This window comes from Triplophysa dalaica, chromosome 18 (assembly GCF_015846415.1).
Source record: "Triplophysa dalaica isolate WHDGS20190420 chromosome 18, ASM1584641v1, whole genome shotgun sequence".
NCBI classification, from domain to species: domain Eukaryota; kingdom Metazoa; phylum Chordata; class Actinopteri; order Cypriniformes; family Nemacheilidae; genus Triplophysa; species Triplophysa dalaica.
The window spans coordinates 16,319,424-16,337,759 of NC_079559.1; the positions used below are offsets into that span (position 1 = coordinate 16,319,424).

At 36.4% G+C, this 18,336-nt stretch overlaps 2 protein-coding genes across 3 annotated transcripts; one reads left to right on the top strand and one right to left on the bottom strand.

Annotated features, from left to right (window-relative positions):
* Window positions 1–54: 54 nt before the first annotated feature.
* Window positions 55–4,356, bottom strand: timm17b (translocase of inner mitochondrial membrane 17 homolog B (yeast)). 2 transcript variants are annotated; one of them, XM_056730026.1, is made up of 6 exons: window positions 4,261–4,356; window positions 2,490–2,589; window positions 2,332–2,395; window positions 1,434–1,562; window positions 1,034–1,144; window positions 55–913 (listed from the first exon to the last, which is right to left on the bottom strand). In XM_056730026.1, exons 2-6 carry the CDS (start codon window positions 2,547–2,549, stop codon window positions 834–836), a joined length of 444 nt encoding a protein of 147 aa, XP_056586004.1. In that variant the 5' UTR covers window positions 2,550–2,589; window positions 4,261–4,356; the 3' UTR covers window positions 55–833. The 2 variants fall into 2 exon arrangements, with proteins under 2 accessions (XP_056586004.1, XP_056586003.1); XM_056730025.1 differs by lacking the exon at window positions 4,261–4,356 and adding an exon at window positions 3,099–3,295.
* A 73-nt stretch (window positions 4,357–4,429) lies between these two features.
* Window positions 4,430–18,306, top strand: zgc:154046 (Carnitine O-acetyltransferase-like). The gene is made up of 14 exons (XM_056730022.1): window positions 4,430–4,569; window positions 5,511–5,789; window positions 6,987–7,105; window positions 8,713–8,766; window positions 8,869–9,034; window positions 9,293–9,467; window positions 9,712–9,890; window positions 13,236–13,336; window positions 14,219–14,338; window positions 14,756–14,878; window positions 15,852–15,987; window positions 16,072–16,134; window positions 16,465–16,602; window positions 17,397–18,306. Exons 1-14 carry the CDS (start codon window positions 4,543–4,545, stop codon window positions 17,610–17,612), a joined length of 1,896 nt encoding a protein of 631 aa, XP_056586000.1. The 5' UTR covers window positions 4,430–4,542; the 3' UTR covers window positions 17,613–18,306.
* The last annotated feature ends 30 nt before the right edge of the window (window positions 18,307–18,336 follow it).

Below are 18,336 nucleotides of genomic sequence, written 5' to 3' on the forward strand. Positions count from 1 at the left end.
ACAGCATGCATTGGGCTGTGATTTCGCACGGGAAACACATAAATGACAGCACTGTCCGTTTTAAAATTGCTATATTTTTGGTTTCACTACAGTTCATTTTAGAGTAATAAAAACATACATTATAGTTTTATTAAACCCCATCAAGCACGAAATACATTAACAAAACTGTCTTTCTTTTCACTGTAGTGCTTTCAACAAACGTTCTCAAAATGCACAATGATTGTAACAAAGAGTGTGTAGGAGACCGATCAGTACAAAAAGTAAAATGAATTCGGTAGACAAACAATTATTCCATGTCTATTTCAAAAGTGTCTCTTTTTACTGGGCATGGTCAATAATAATGATATAAGGATATAAAGAAATACATTAGTTTATGTACATTTCAGGAAATTACTGAAGGTGATGTTTGAGGTATCACACAAGTAAAAAGTCACAATTTAACGCTTGTAAAAGATCCCATTTTTATGTCAAAAATGACATACTTACTGTATTAAAAAATCAGAAATACATAGAAAAATATAGCACAGCCATGCATTGCTCGTTTAAATTATTGCTCAATTTTTGCTTTTCTTCCTTTCAAAACAATGTTGAAAAACTAGTATAAACAAAAAAAAATTACTGGAGGGATACCAAAGTGCACATTTCAATTTATTAATACTACAAATTACCTTCTATTTGCCCCTGAGCGGTCTCTTATACAGGATAATTCAGATCAGTTCTTCCCAACTTTGAAGAGTGCTGTAAACTGTGCAAGACTTCTAAACAGACCTTAAATTTTTCAAAGCCGAGCCTATAATATAATATATCAAAGTCGTCACTACAAAATTGTTTTACTAATATTGTCCAAAACCATGGGTTTCTCGACCACCTTCTTTGGGCGGAAGCTGACTCGGGTCCTCCACAAAGGGACTCGCTATAGAAGGAACAAAGATGCAGAAGGTCGTATTACTACTTCGGAATCACAATAAAATATATTTTTAACCAAGTCAGCTCATCCACACAGAACAGATCTTTCCTGAGCTGTGAAACTTACGGTTCTGAAACTGCTGTGCTGTGTATCTAGTAAGGAGTATCCCAAAGCCCTCAATAAGAGCCAGAAGAATTCCCCCCATCATTGCAGAGCCCACCATTGCCAATGGACCACCTGAAACAGCCACAAAATAATAATCAGCACGCTCGTGATTTAGAGACATTGTGGTAAATTCAAAATTCTGAATATTTTCTATCACTGAATAAATTATATAGGTCTGAAAACAGAGGAGCACAACCAAGACTAAAGATGTTGCCTGTTTGTATACAGAATACTGTCAGGTTATTATTTTCCAGTGGGTAGTTCTCTGAATCCTACTTTGTAGCACTGTTAGTTTATGGTAAAATCTATTGATAATGTCATACATATTTGTCACAAGATCCATCTTAAAAACTAAATTTACTGCGTGCAGCCAGTATAGCTCCAGTCATGGCTCCACTGGTGATGGAGTTCCAAGGGTCTTCTTTACCCCGTAAACGCACCAGACCACAATCTATGGTGGAAAATAATCCACCCCACACAGCAAAACTACCTAAAAGAGAAGTAAATCTAGGTAAGAATTTTAATTCTCATAATGTGAATTCTCATAATATGTGTGTGTGTGTGTGTGTATATATATATATATGGGTCAATGACAAATAAGAAAATGTCAGGTGGTGCGACCATATATTAATTTAAAATAATATACATTTAATGTATTTAGCACTGAGTATTTTTCCCCTCATATATAAGAAATTTAACATAAAATCATGCCAAAATATTTTATTAAGAATTTTATTGAGAAAATTAACATTTATTTCTCAGTTTTGTTCTCTGTTTGTATGTTCGGACGGTCGCACCACCTGACATTTTTGGTCTTTCAAACACCAAAACTCAAAAAATCTATTGAATTTCAATAAAATGAAAAGGGTTTCTTATAAAGGACATATTGTAGATCCATTTGATATATGACATGTATTTATTCAAATTATTTTTAGGAAAATAATGAATTTGGACACAAAACACGTCATTGACCCATATATTTGTGTGTGTGTTTTTCTGGCTTTTATTTTTCTACTTAAAGAAGAAAATGTGTGTGTGTGTGTGTGTGTGTGTGTGTTTGATTTTATTTTATAGCTTTTATTTATCTTCGAAAAGAAGAGAATGTGTTTCTGTGCGTGTGTGATTTTTATAGCTTTCATTTTATAGATTAGATTTTTCTTCTAAAAGAAGAAATTGTGTGTGTGATTTATATATACTTATATAACTTTGTGGCAAATGGACCATAGACACAATAATAAAAAATAATTAAAATAATCAACCTCCTATTTGTGGTGCTCTGACTCTTACTGCATTTGCACTCCCTCTAAGCCTGTGTCGTACACCCTAAAGGACAAAGCATGTGTAAATATAATGCTGTATAAGTTAATATATTTAAAACAAGTGAGACCAACAGTTTCCTGAAGTCAGTAAAGCTTACCACAGGAGCATTCCGAAATCCCTTAACAGTCTGGAACACTCCCCCTCCAATAGCCCCCATGGTAAAAGCACCCCCACAGTCATCAACAATCCTCCATGGACTTGAATGAAAGACAATAAATTGATGTTAATGCAAATAAAAAATTAAACATAACATTCAACACACAATGTGTCAATATACAGCATCATATATATAAAGGTACAACAATATTATACGTTAAATATTTTTTAATGCCTAAATTACAAATATTTTAAGACTCTACAAAATATTTTACCGCGTTGTTTTTTTTTAGTGTGCTCATTAGTGGTGCATGCATATAAAACATTCTTATTGCAAAACTATTTCATGTTATCTTTTTTAAGCATGTCAATGAAGGGAAGAGTTTGAATTCGTTTTGTGCTAGATGAGATCTCGCTTGATACGATGTTTACCCTGCGCTCAGTGTAATGTTTTTACAATGTGTCAACCTTTGTGTAACACTTCGAAAGATTGACAGACACTCAGAGACAGTGTTACTAGCAAAAATGTAAAGCGCTTAAATAAGACAGGTTCACTGTCACGACCTAAATTTCGGACTAGTCAAGTGGAAGTAAAAAACGTGTGCTTTACCATGGTTCACGGGCGTACTCCTCCATGATAACCCTGCTGACGTCAGTGCGTTTACGCAATCTCGCCGTGGCAGAACAGATACTGGATTACCTCATTCAAATTTCACGACGGCTTTTGATTCACAGTTCAAACTACACATTTATAGATAGAAAGTATCATTTTTATTACATAGATTTGAGACAGACATACAAATTATCCTCTACCACAATAATCACAGTTGACCCAAAATTCACAAATGTCGGTGATTGGTCCACCCCCACCCACGCGGAGAAAAGTAACTGATGGTGACAGGCTAATTCAGCGTTTGTAGAGTAAAATATCTGAATAATTATGAAATTGAAAAAAAATATATAGATACTAATTGCACTTTTTGTAATAATTGCTTAGAAACTGTGGTTCTTTTATACTGGCACTGCCCGTTTGAGAATTGTTTTGATGATTTTATTTTTAAGAATGTAGATAGAGATCTTGTTTCCTTTATGGAAACATATACTTTTTGGTGTTTTGGATAATCATCAAATAATTGACCATACTAGCAATTGTATTTATATGACTAATTTGATCCTTTTGTTAAATTTTCTGGAAGAAACCCCTGATTTATTTCCTTTAAAAAAGAAATGGAACTTTATGTTGATTTGATTTTCTTTGAAAAAAATGGCACTGAAAACTTTGCAACTTCTTTCATATCTTTTTGTAAACTCCCCCTAGTATTTGTTTATGTCTATGTTTTGATACTATATATCTGTAAACAAAAAAGATTTATAATCATATAAAATACATATAAAATATATATTAAAATATAATAAAAATATCTGAATAATGCCAATTTGAAATCCACTGGGAAACATTCGTGGATCATAAAAATACATTCGTGGATAATTCTTTTGTTTGTTCAATCCCACTAATAACGTTAACATGAAGTCTGTAATCTCAATTTTACAGTTAAATGTGAGGGTCACATCAAACCACCACACATTTAAAAAAGGTTTAAAAACCCGACAAGTGCCCGTATGAATTGACAGTCGCTTTCGAATGACGTTGCAAACGTCCAAACAGGCCGATAGAGGGCAATATTTATTTATTTATGGGTAATCTAAACCGATCTAAACAATTTATCTAGCATTTATCTAGCATATGATTCTTGTTTAACTATAATACATACGTGACTTTGTGCTGTGCAGCAAACGTTAGTGTATCCTAAAAAGGTTTTACTAACACTTTACATATTTCATTATCCTTTCAGTTCGGTGCTTCCTCGACTTCACTGCAATTTATTCACAGGCAAAACAAGCTCGTACGTAACGTTCGCTGTAGTTGTCAATCTTGTCCGAGCGAGGGCGAAGATGTACGACTCGTGTAACGCATACAGTAACTTTTGATCGTCCTTGGAGAGCAAAATGTTGGAGAGATCCTGAAGATCATCCCATACTATTGGTGTGAAATCATGCTGTGCGTCTTGACACGAAGCGCGGTAAGTGTTATCATCGTGAAAAACTATGATTGAATATAGGCTGGCTACTAAACGGTAGTTAAGCGTACCAATAGCAGTTATACATGGCATTATGCATGACCTGCTTTCAAGTATCCGCCTTGTTTGTATTGGTAGCACCGCTAGCGCGGACGTTTTCTTGATCTACAACATTGTTTACATTGCAACATTGTAAGTAAAATAATTTAACGTCTGAACGAATATAAACGTAATCAAATTCTGTATTATGTTTATTATGCTGAGGTGACCCACATAATCAGTGAATAATTCAACAACGAAAAAATCTTGTCAAGGATGTTTAGTTAAAACACAACACACACAAGGCCTATACATGCACATTCTTAAAACAAATGTACAACGAGGCACGTAGTTTGTGATAGTATATCATGTCTTTACAGATAATGTTTTATCATGTCATGGAACCATCTGTTCAATAAAAATGTAAACATGTTTGAACGGATTTTGCATGACATGATAAGATCATTCTAATGATCCCTCTCTCCTGTATCATATTGTTAGATCGTACAAGTTTCAGTGCTCATTGCCATGTTTTCAGACCACACAAGAATTTCTCACTTCATTAATAAGCCTGCATGCATCATTATCATAAATAGGTTTGAAACATTGCAAAACATTGACAGTAGTATTCCACAAAATATAGAGAACGACTTAAATAAATAAACTGCATAAATCAATTAAAGAACAGGTACTTTTAAAAATGACTAAATCATGATTTTGTGATGATTGGCTTGAATTTTTCTACACTCCTACCTGTATTTTTACAATCATTTATGTATTTTTATATTTTAAGTTGTCCATATTAGAGTTTTTAAGTTGTGTTTGAAGTGTCGCTGCTCAAGGATCGGGTGTTGTGTTACATGTTCTATATAATAATCAATGTTCATTGTCAACTGTGTTCCTAGTCAAGGACGTGCCTGGTGAAGCCCTGCCTTCTGCTGAGTCCGGTGTCGGTTGTCCAAATTTTTGATCGGTCGTTGGTCCATCAGGAGGGTCTGCCAAAGCTACCGGTGCCGCCGCTTAAGCAGACATGCGCGCGCTATCTGGCCGCGCTCGAACCGCTGATCAGCGCGGAGGAGATGGTTCATACGCGCAAGCTCGTGCAGGAGTTCCAGCTCCCGGGTGGTGTGGGAGATAGACTGCAGAAGAGCCTCGAGCGAAAGGCACGCAAAACTGAAAACTGGGTGCGTAAGTGCGAGTCCATAACCTCAGAACATGTTTTGATAAGCACTTTTCTTAAGCTTGCATTCTTGTTCGAAAGAGAAAATCTTACAATTAGGCGTTGACCACTTTCCCAATTGGCACATGTGTATTTAAATGTCCATGGGGCGGTTTCCCAGACAGGTCTTAAGCCTAGTCCCATAACGTATACGGCTGTTAACATGGTAGCATACTTGAAACTGAAACAGACATCTTTCTCGCGCCTGTAATGCACTGGCCTAACTTAGTTTTAACTTTAGTGACATTATAACATTTTAAATTCATTTATTTTGTTTGCTTAACGCAAATCATAACAATACCATGTTAAATGGTAAGGAATATCGTTTTCGGGTCCATCTATTCATTTCAAACGGGGCTACAGTTTAAACAGCTGTTAATGAGCACTGTTTGCTCACATCGCATATCATAGCTGAGCATGTATGTATTAACTCACAGTATACACTACAGTCTCCAGTTTTACGGAATCTACGACATCAATATTTGAATAGATTACGAAAAATTAATCACTGCCTGTTGAAAAAAACAGCATATGCTGGTTTGGTATGTTTTAATGCTGGTTTACTGGTTTCTGCTGGATTTAAACTGGTCATGTGCTGGTTTAAGCCGTTCCTTAGGTGGTCATGTGCTGGTCCTTAACTGGTCATGCTAGTTTAAACTGATCAAACCAGCATTAAAACATACCTAACTCAGCAAATGCTGTTTTTTTCAACAGGGGCCCATGTGGGATTTTGTTAGATTTTGTTAGATGAAGATTAAGGTTAGGATCGTGGTTTTCCGATACTTTTACAGCTCGCCATGAGCATATATTAGCATTTTTTGGTGTTTCCCAATAGCATTTTATTGAGCATTTTGACCCGGAAACAGTATATGACCTTCCATACTGTATATGGTGGTGCGTGACGTCAGACTAAACAACCGAATATGTTGAAGATGTCTTGAAAACCACTTGAACTAACAAATATACTTCTTAGTGGTATGATTAATAAAATAATGATCTGTTAATTAAATCACAGAATTTTTTTTAAATTATGCATGTATTAAACTATGTTTACATATCTGCCCAACCCGAATATAATCAAGCCAGCATAGTATCGGGCCTGGTGAGAAGGGCCACTTAAAGTATTCCTCCCAAATATGCCTTCTGTCATTGTATGATCTAGGTATCTGATTGGTGGATGCAGTCAGCCTATCTGGATTCTCGAATGCCAGTGGCGATGTACACTAGCCCTGGGGTTGTCTTACCCAGAATGCACTTCCAAGATCGGCAGGGACAAATGAGGTGGGCATTACAGGCCCGGTTTCACAGACAAAGCTTATCTTAAACCAGGACTATGCCTATGTTTAATTAGGATATGTAAGTTGCTTTTAAAGAAATGCCTAGGATAAAAACATTACTGGTGTGCATCTTGAGACAAAACAATGGCAATATGATATTTAAAGATATGGCAGGCCAATTTATTTGAAGTTAAAACAGCTCAAACAGCTTTTAGTCTGGGACTAGTTTTAAGCCTTGTTTGTGAAACCGGGCAATACTGTCGCAGTGTTCTAAAGTGGGTATGAGACACAAATGAACAACAAGGCTTTAGAAATCAATGTGTGTTTAAATATATACAATATACAATTGTTTGTTTGTGTGTGTGTGTGTGTTTTTTAATTAATCTGATACGTTAATCCAATGTGAATACCAGTATATTTATTACAGGAAGAATCCCCATGGAGCAATGTGAATCAAATACATTTCTTAAGGGGACAATTGTGATAGTTTTAAACTTAAACCTTTGACCTTTTAGTCATCAGTCATGCATAATATATACTTTAAAAGAAAAGGGAATGAAACTATTTGTTTCCAAATAATTTGGAGTGGTTAGATGTAGGGTTTTAAGTTTCATGTTGACCTTTAGTCAGAGTTCTCTCTATGCTCGGCTATTTTTGGCATATGTGCTGCTGCCTATGGTAGTGCACTGTTTTTTTTCTCCAAAGGGATGTGCTCTTTAGAACTGCGTGGACTTCAGATTCTGCCCTGTTCCCCTTTTAGATTGCCCCTTTAGTTTTCTGTGCAGTAAACATGTAAAGCTTATATATAGGCAGACATATATGGTATTGTTAAAGGGAGAGTTCGCCCAAAAATAGAAATTCTGTCACCATTTAATCACCCTCAATTTGTTCCATATCTGTGAATGTCTTTGTTCTGATGAACACAGAGAAAGATATTTGGAAGAATGGTTTTATTCTTGGCCACCACTGACTACCATAGCATGAAGAATGACAATGGTAGTCAAAAGTGCCCAATAAGTGTTTGCCTTCATACATTCTTCAAAATACCTTCTTTTGTGTTCAACAGAACAAAGACATTTATAAAGCAGTTTATAAAGAAATGTACACAGATTTGGAACAACTTGAGGGTGAGTTAATGATGACAGAATTTTAATTTTTGGGTGAACTGTTCTTTTAACAATCGAAACTTCGTTTAAGCACCCTTATTTTTTTCCAAACCTGCATAATCTTCTTTCTCCAGTGGAACGCAAGTGGAAGAAGAGCAGTGTAAGCAATCTTCAGTTTCTTTTTTTTTTGCGTTGCATAAAGAAAAGGGTTTGGGTTTGGAACAACATGATTGTATGGTAAAGATGCAGTCAGAGCCTGTTGCCAATATTTATTATGTTTTGAAAGATTGCTATGAGAGAGAGAGAAAATATGATATACAGACGTGTTTGTTTGTTTACACAACCCAGTGTTTTACTCTGTTATATTTATAGTCTTGGATTACAAATTGTTTCATTATTTTTTGTTTCAACTGTTTTTTGATGTAAAAATGACTCATAGACAAGGTTCTGCAACAGTGCCATGATATTTTTCATTTGTTGCAATCTCACAGTATTATTTTCTCAGGTTTGCTGCTAAGCTCATTGCTGGAGTTTTGGATTTCAAAAGCATGATTGATAGGTACATTGTGATTATTAATATTTTGCCATGCAAAAAAAGTATACAAACAGATCGCCTGTTTTGATGGAGCTTCCTTGACTGTTGATATGATCTGTGACACAGTAAAACATTACCTGTGGAATATCTGGGTGGAAAGCCTCTGTGCATGGACCAGTATTATCAAGTCCTGTCGTCATGTCGCATCCCTGGACCCAAGAGGGACACTGTGTTGAATTACGCTATTGGAAAGACCTCGCCTACGCACATCACAGTGGTCCACAACTTCCAGGTTCTTTACCACACTTTATAAAATATATAAGAGAGCACTCCAGTTTAGACTTTAATCAGTAATTCTGCATGTATGGAGGGAGTCTGAATAAAAAGTGATAAAAGTTATCCATCATATATTCATAAATGATCGGTTCCTAAAATACATGTATACACAGTATTTTTTACATTTGAATGAAGAACGTAATTGCTACCAAATAGAAGGAGGTACATTTTTCTCTCACCCTCCATGTACATTGTCTCTCATTGTGTTCCTCAGTACTTTGTTCTGGATGTGTACAACAGTGACGGTTCACCACTGACAGTAGATCAGATCTATGTTCAGCTGGAGAAGATCTGGAACTCTTCCCTTCAAACCAATAAAGAGCCGGTTGGCATTCTGACCTCCAACCATCGTAACACGTGGGGCAAAGCCTACAACAACCTTATTAAGGGTGAGTCTTACACCATGTGAACACCGGACGCAGCACAGCGCGATGCAAATGGTGAGCGCTGGTTAACAGTATGTTAGATAAAATCTTCTCTGATGTATGGCTCTACGTTAAAACCTAGAAACAACATTTTCCAGTGGCTGTTTGCTGCACATTAAATCAGAAACTCAACCTTTAAGCTTGTGTAACAATGTTGTGTTTACTTATGCCCTGTGTGGCTGTTCCCCTTATCTTTTAACTATTCTAGACAAGACAAACAAGGAGTCAGTGCGTGCCATCCAGAAGAGCATCTTCATGGTGTGTCTTGATGCTCCAAAGCCACGGGTGTCAGATGAGATGTACCACAACAAGGTTGCTGCTCAAATGCTTCATGGGGGAGGCAGTCGTTGGAACAGTGGCAACCGATGGTTCGATAAAACGCTGCAGGTCACTGGAGCTTTCACAAATACATAGGCAAACAGTCATGTACAGAGCTTAAAAGATTAAGAATTTTAGGAAACTGTAAAAAAATATTTTTAAACGAAGTTCATTTATTAGGTTAAAAAACAAACTAAAACAACTAAATAGTCTTTATTCGCCTATGATTTTTGTAATCGTAAATACTGTTAGTTTAAGACAGCAATGGCACAAGCCTTACATTTGGTGGTGGTGGTCTAATAAATGTACTAAGCATTGTATTCATAGCTATTGATACATGTGATATTAATATTACAGATGTTAAGTCATGTGATACTTCAATCAAAATTGCCCCATGTTTTACCCACCCTCAAGGCATGAAAACTGAATATGGTTTTCTTCTTGAAGAATAATGCAGTCAGAGTTATAAAACCACGTATCCTTTTTTTCCAAGTGAAAGAAATGGATTTGGGAGTGAATGGGTTTTGACCTTTTGAAGCTCCAAAAAGTGCATCCATCGATCAAAGAACTGCTCTACATAGCTCCGTTGTCCTAAAGAGTAGGTAGCATGAGATCATGAAAATGACATTTCATCCAGTCTGTTATGTTGCCGTGTTTGAAAGAAAGTTGTCTGCCAAGTTGTAAGTCCGAAGGTGAATAAATAACAAAGTTATTTGCTTGTTAAAATGGGAGTCGACTCTGAATCACACAAACGAGACGTGGAATAGTTCACCTGCGTATCTACGTCACTAAACATAGTCCCCGCCTACGTTTTGCTGAGACTGATGCGAAAACTTATTTACCTCCCACAAACACTGTCGCTCGTTCGTGATGCGTGTTTATCAGTTCTAGAACCTGTGTTCTACGGTTTGAAACTAAGTCCATCTTATTTCAACTACCAAAGGAAGAACGTCTGAGGGGAAAAATGGTTACAATTCATTTTTCAAGCGATACCAAAAAAGGAGTATAACCCCAGGGTTTAACTGTGCGCGCGTCATTTCACCGAAGATTGGTTTAATAATCTTGGCGCGTTCACTGCAGGATATGTGAAACGACTATCCTTGAAAGAGGGGGCAATACCAACTCTATATTTGGACCTGTTAGCTCCATCGAATCACAACCTGTAAGTGTGACTATTCATTTTTGTCTTAACTTCAAGAAATATTTTTGTACCTTATGTCTGTGTTTGGCTCATTTATATAACGCTAACATTAGCATGTAGCATTATTTCTGGGGTGTAACAGTTTGTTTATCTGGCTATTACCTTTGCATTTTGACACATTTGCCGCACGTGCACCTATATAAATATATTTGGGTGATACTACAATAATTTTTCATAACGTCGACTTGCTGAAATGCTCTATGTACCATGTCAACGCACATTTAAGACGAAATAATAGTATTACTAACGTATTTACAGTATTTCAAGATTTTTTTTTTTTTATTTCATTGATGAGCAAAAGCACAACATGCATGTTGTCACACTGAGAGTTTTTATGACAAGAGTTGTCACTTGCCACTGACAAACATCCTGCTCCAGTCGTGGTGGAGTTTGTTGTGCATTAGCGTCTTCTTCCTCGTCAGAATCGGGCTCAAATTGGTACGGTAAAATCGCCGCCTCTAGCTACACAAATAATATACATGACATCCAACCTCATGTAAACCGTAATCCTGTAAAGATGGTAGTGGGGTTCCTTTTGCAACAAATGATGAACGTGTTCATTTGAATCATTTGAGAGTCAGTCAAGAAGTAAGGTACGAATAACTGCCTATTATTACTACATTATAGTGTTTAAACACATTGTATGTACATAAACTTGTTGTTGGACACTCCATAAACCAAAGTAGGGCCTAAAAAAACATAGGCTAGGTACTCTTTAACAAAGGTCTTATGAAGTGAATCGATGCGTTTACTTAATAGAAACATCCATATTGACAGCGCTATTACAATGATGTCTAGCTTCCGTCATTTCTCGAATTTGCGTGAACCAGAGTCTTGTTTTTCCGGCAAATGATGATGCCGAAAGCACCCGCCAGAGTAGAATCTATCCTATTGGAACAAAACGAAAAATGCAGCGTTCTTCACCGGAACTTATTTCACCGCATGCAAGAGATGACAGAAGCTAGACATCAACGTTAATAGCGCTGTCAATATGGATATTTCTCTTAGAAATTAAAAAAAATAGCTTCTGAAGACCTTTGTTAAAGGAGCCATTCGCTTGCTGTTTTTAAGGCTTTGATCATGTTTTTTGGCTGTTTAACAATTGATGTTCATGTTTCTTATTTAAAAAAATGCTTTAGATTTCAAGTCTATTGTTCACCGCTGTCCCTCTTCTAACAAAATTACTGGATTTCTTCTATTAGTAATAAACAGTAACAGTGGCATCAACTTCACTTTAGCAGGTAAAAGCATATGCTGATCGATCGAAGGGTAACGGAGGTCTTCTAGTGCATGTGCAAAGATCAATCTTTGTTAGAGATTGCACTTTTTCCTACTATGGCGAGGGAAATGACACCAGACTGAATGGCGTCAGACTAGTTACATTAATTAAGACTAATAACAGAAGCGTTAGTCTTACCTTTTTATATTGGACCCGAGTTGGATAATAAAACAACAAGATTGACTAGGAGACATTTGCAAGCTGGACTTCAAATGACGTTTCATAGAAGTGTTTTAGAGGTATGCGCACACACACACAATATCAGTGTATTACACCGAACAGCATTCACAGCTGATGTTAAAGTCAGGGAAGCTGTTATTTTACCGTTGCTTATCTTAAAATGTGTGTAGCTGAATTATAATTATCAGCTGTAGGACTGTGATGAAAGTGAAAGTAGTTTAGCGCGTAGCTTAGTCAAATGTTTACGATCTCTTATAACCTCCAGCTCCATACCTCCATACTACTCCAGCGGCTAGGAAGGCCTCGCCCCTTTTTGTCGTATTCCTTTGGGCGGAGGTTATTAAAAGCCCTCAGAATAGTGACATCATGTACTCTGGAAGTAGAGGGCTGTAGTCTGATTCCAGCGATTTTACATCTATTGTTTATGCTCTACCAGCAACATTACACATCAACTAAAGGTTGAAAAAATGGGATCACGTGGAATGGGACCTTTAACAACAGAGAGCCAAGTCGAGCAGTTCTTTGATCGATGGATGCACTTTTTGGAGCTTCAAAAAAATCTACACCCGTTCACTCCAATTCTACCACTTTGAAGTAAAATGATATGTGGTATTAAAGCTCTGACCAAGAGGAAAGTCATATTCAGTTAGGATGCCTTGAGGGTGAGTAAAACATAGTGAAATTTGGTAGTAAAGTATCCCTTTAACATTATACATCTGGTTCTGGTCTAAAACACTTAATTTTTCTGATTCAGTTTATAGTTGGGGAAGATGGATCTTGTGGACTCACTTATGAGCATGCACCAGCTGAGGGACCGCCTGTTGTTTTTCTGGTGGACCATGTTGTTGGCTATATGTAAGGACATAATATCATGCAATTTGTAATGAGTGACAGTGGGCCATTCACATCTCCTGGGCCACATTTCTGCATAAAGCTAAAATCAGTAACATTTGTATGGTTAAAAGTAAACAAATATAAACTTTCTCATAACTTTACAATGATTCACAAAGATAAGCTTATAATAATGATTTTTAATTTGTTCTGTTGGGTATGATTTCTTGTAAAATGGGAGTTTGACTTCCGTGTGTAAAGTAAGCTGCAATTTTAAATCTCAAACAGAGATTTAAACTGCATTAAAGTGTTTGAGCAGTCAAAACCAGAAACAAAAAGCAAGGACTTCTTGTGACTGAAGTTTAAGAAAGGGACAATGTAGTCTTTATTTAGGCTTTAAGGCAAGGGTGTCAAACTCAGTTCCTGGACGGCCGCAGCTCTGCACAGTTTACCTCCAACCAGCTCTAAACCGTACCTGCTTGGAAGTTTCTAGTAATCCTGAAGATGATTAGCTGAATCGGGTGTGTTTTATTAGGGTTGGAGCTAAACTGTGCAGAGCTGCGGCCCTCCAGGAACTGAGTTTGACACCTGTGCTTTAAGGGATATTTTAAGAAAAAATAAAGAAAATCTGTCGTTGTGCATTTATCTTCAGGTCATCCAAAGCAACAGATTTTTGTGTGATAAGAATGTAATTGTGTAAATTTTGTGAAATATTTTTTTTATTTTCAGTTATAATGTTTATGAAAACATCCGTAATGGCATGAAGATAAATAGTAAATAATGACTGCATTTGTAATAATAGGGAGGATTTGTCATTTAAGAACAACAAGGCATTGAATAGGGTTTAATGACTAGGGACAATGCCGATTTGTTCTTAATCTGAAATTTGTAACATGTTTCAAACAGGAAAAAAACAGAGATGGTACGAACTCCCATGATTCCACTACCTATGCCAGTGAAACTCAGATTCAACATCACGCCTGAAATCAAGAAGGACATTGAGAAAGCCAAGCAAAACATGAACATGTGAGGACATTTCAAAGCATTCTCATTAAACATTTAAATTTAGGCATTTAGCAGACACTTTGATCCTAAGTGATTTACACTGCTTTGCAATATATATCTGTTTCTGACTATGTGCAATCCCCTGGGATTGAACCCATGACCATGGCATTATTAGTGCCATGCTCTAACCACTGAGCCGCAGGAAAGCTAATGAGTGCAGTTTCTTTATATGTGAAGCATTGTGCACATTTATACATGTTTTATGTGTTGAAAACAAGTACTGATAAAATGCACTGTAGGTCGCTTTAAATAATATTGTGTGACAAATACAAAAATGTTAAAGGGATCAACATTAATTTGTAATAAATTAATATTAAATAGCCTATTGAATAGCCAGCTTACTTTTGTTATAATACACTCCCTTAACTCTCTGAATAGAATGGTGCACGAATTGGACGTTCGAGTGCTCAACTTCACACACTATGGCAAAAAATTCCCCAAATCTCATAAACTGAGTCCAGACGCATTCATTCAGATCGCTCTACAGTTGGCCTATTACAGGTGAGTTTGACATTCTAGTGACATTCTGTGGAAAATAAAAAAAACTTCTCATGAATGATAGTGTGTAAAACATAATAGAACTTTCTTTGGAGGTTATGTATTTATTAACTTTGAATGAGTTCATTTAGTCATTTAGCAGAAGCTTTTATCCAAAAAACAGAGAGTTCAGGGAAAATATATAAAAAGTTGTATAGCACAAATAAGCACCAGCTGTGTCAATCATGGAGAGGACTATTCGCTCTATGCACAAGATGGTGCCAGTGAGCTTATGGGATGCCCAAGTCGGCAGAGAAATTTCCGGTTGTATAACACTGTGGGAAAAGGAGTTTTTTTTCCAGCAAATATGGTCGTTTTTTAAATAAGAAAGAAGAAAGTAATAAATAAGCGATGGGACAGATCCTCTTTACATTGTTCAGCACTTCGTTAAACCAAATCAACCCAATTGTGTTATTCGACCGGAAATTAGTCTGCGGACTCTTAAATTGCAAAAGCTAACTGATGCCATCTTGTGCAACCAGCCCATTGGAAAACTTTACTGAACTTGTTTAGTCTCTTCCCCAGAAATGTCCCCTGTATTATCTGTTTAGGTATAAGATGTTATTGGCTATAACTCTGAACTATAGTTGCAATTACTACTTCATAACAAGAAATTTAGTTTTTCTCCACAAAATGTAATGCATTGTAATGCAAAATGTATGACCAAAGTTGATCAGTGAACTGATTATTACTCTTATTTTAAAAATTGAAATTTTTTAACTACTTTTACCTACTGCAAATGTTTACTCATATGAACTGTATACTACACACCCTCATGATAAGGCTGGAAAACAAGTAATGTATATACGTATCTAAATAACTAACATTTGTATCAAACTAAAATCCTGGTGAACTGTGAGATTGTTAAATGGCACAAAATGCGAGTCGCCTTTCATGATGCAGATTTTAATGCTGATTGATCTTGTGCTTGTGTTAGGATGTATCAGACATGTTGTCCAACCTCTGAGAGTGCCTCCTTACGCATGTTTAAACTGGGCAGAACAGAAGCCATTCGATCCACCACCACAGAGTCCCTGCAGTTCACACAAGCCATGTATGAGCCATCAACACCTGTAAGTTTTAGCAGCATTCTGATCCGGGTATGTTTAAAATAAGACAGTATTCATGATCAATTTATATATCAATCTTGTTTACAGAATAGTGAGAAGGCCAGGCTGCTCGAAATGGCGATCAAAGTCCACAGAGAGCACACACACATGGTGAGTGTCTCGTTGTATGATCATGACAAATCTGAGATTAAGTCACTAAAACGGCTCAAGAAATATGATTTAATTGTTCTGCATTGGTTTCTTTTATAATACGGATCATTCTAGTCCTTGATTTCGATTGGTCAGTATGTGCTTCAGTCATTCACAGCTACCTCTTCATCTAGCCTTTATTTCTAGCACAGCATATTTCCTTCTAAACGAAGAATCGAATACAAGTAATTATATAACATTTATGTCTGTTTTTTGCCTTTTTGTAAAACGAAAATCACTTCACTTAGTGCCATGCCTGCCGTGACATTGTTTACAATATAATCCTTCCAGGCGATCCATGGACAGGCTATAGACAGGCATCTGCTGGGTCTGAAGATGGTAGCCATTGAAGATCTGACGTCTCTACCTGAGATCTTCATGGACACATCCTTTGCCGTGGCTTCACATTTTAACCTGTTCACTAGCCAGGTTTGTAGCATGCAAACTCTAGAAGTCATGATCACCTCTTGGTTCAAATTATGACGTTTTAAGAGATTTTCTTACCAATCCCAGGGTCTGTATCATTGGAGGAAACTATAATAAACCCATAATATCCTACAGATCCAGTACAATAAAGGATTGTAACTGGCTTGGTATTTCTTTTTGTAATGCATTTTAAAGGAATGGCTCACCTTCAAAATGGAAATTCTGTCATTATTTACACGCCCTCTTGTCATTTCAAACCTGAATGACTTTCATTCATCTGCTCAACAAAAGAAGATGTTCTTAAGAATGTTGTTAACAGAAAACCGTTGGTCCTCATTGACTTGCATTGTTTTTGTGCCCATACAAAAGAAGTCAGTGGGGACCAGCGTTTTTTGTTTAGCGACATTTTTAAAAAAATATCTTTTGTGTTCTGCCAAAATGACAACAGGGTGAGAAAATGATGACAGAATTTTCAATTTGAAGGTGAACTATCCCTTTGAAAGTCAGTGTAAAGAAACTTTATGTTTACTGTTTATACATATTTTTCTTTATCATTAAATTAAATTTAATCTGATTCATTCACAGGCAAAACTTGTTTTTGTCTGTAAAACATATTTTACGCTTTTAAAGAGAAAATAATTCCAGTCATTATTTGTCATTACAGTTGGTGGTTTTTTTTTGTGTATACATTTTTCATTCCTATCACAAAACAAATACCAATAGATCACCCCAATATTCTTTAATGTAGCATTTTCATGTGTTAAACTTATATTTGGTGTTCTGTTTGTTTTGTTCAGGTTGGATCAAAGACAGACTGTGTTATGTGTTTTGGCCCTATGGTTCCTGATGGTTACGGTGTCTGCTACAACCCCATGGATGACCATATTAATTTTGCTGTGACGGCCTTCAACAGCTGTGAGGAAACAAATGCCACTAAACTGTCCAGGTTTCTAGAGGATGCCCTTCTGGAGATGAAGACCTTGATGGAGCAGGTGTCTAAGGCCAGTGATTGACACTTCATTACTGGAGAAAGAATCTCACAGAGGGTCTGACAACTCTTCAGACTGAAAACAAAAACCCTTTGAAGTGTGGCTTGTACCTGTTTTAGTATAATTTACCTGACTTTAGATACTGGTACCACAAATCTTTACACTTGTTGTGTGTAATATTTGGATCTTAAAATATTTACTTCCATCACAGCTTAATAGACTTAATAGACAACAAGGAAGCCATTTTAAAGCTGATTCTCCCGGAAACAATCTGGTGCTACGAAACATTGCTCTGTTTGTTTGAGCATCCCGACCAGTGCAACACAGCAGTATTGGCTCAACCAAAGGCAACAGTTTGTTTGTCAATGAAGGATCGTGTGAGTGTTTAAAAACTTGGCTCCAAAAAAATTCATATTTTAGCTTTAAGCAAAAGGCTTATACTTTTTTGTGCTATGTGGCAACCACAAACAAATTGGAACAACAGAACTCTTTGTTCTTTTGTTCCATTTGTTTAAAATGTAGGTTTGAGAAAGTTTCAATGTGATCCGGTGGAGGATCAGGTGCAGTAGGTCCAAAGTAGGTTGTAATTTATGCAAAACCTCTTATATTTTTAAAACATCCGAAATATAATTTTATTATTTCTAGATTTGCTATTTGTGCTTTTAGATTATCAGTCAGTTACAAATTAACTCCGTGAAATAAATATATATAAACAGAATGTTGTAGGAATTGTTTGAAAATGGAATGA

Coding starts and splice junctions, on each gene's coding strand:
- timm17b (XM_056730025.1), bottom strand. CDS start 3,124: ATGGAGGAGTACGCCCGTGAACCATG. Junction 1,563..2,331: donor CAGAGCACCACAAATAGGAG/GTTGATTATTTT, acceptor CTTCTCTTTTAG/GTAGTTTTGCTGTGTGGGGT. Junction 1,145..1,433: donor AGCTATACTGGCTGCACGCA/GTAAATTTAGTT, acceptor TGGCTGTTTCAG/GTGGTCCATTGGCAATGGTG.
- zgc:154046 (XM_056730022.1), top strand. CDS start 4,543: ATGCTGTGCGTCTTGACACGAAGCGCG. Junction 7,106..8,712: donor GATCGGCAGGGACAAATGAG/GTGGGCATTACA, acceptor TTATTTTCTCAG/GTTTGCTGCTAAGCTCATTG. Junction 14,879..15,851: donor CTACAGTTGGCCTATTACAG/GTGAGTTTGACA, acceptor TGCTTGTGTTAG/GATGTATCAGACATGTTGTC.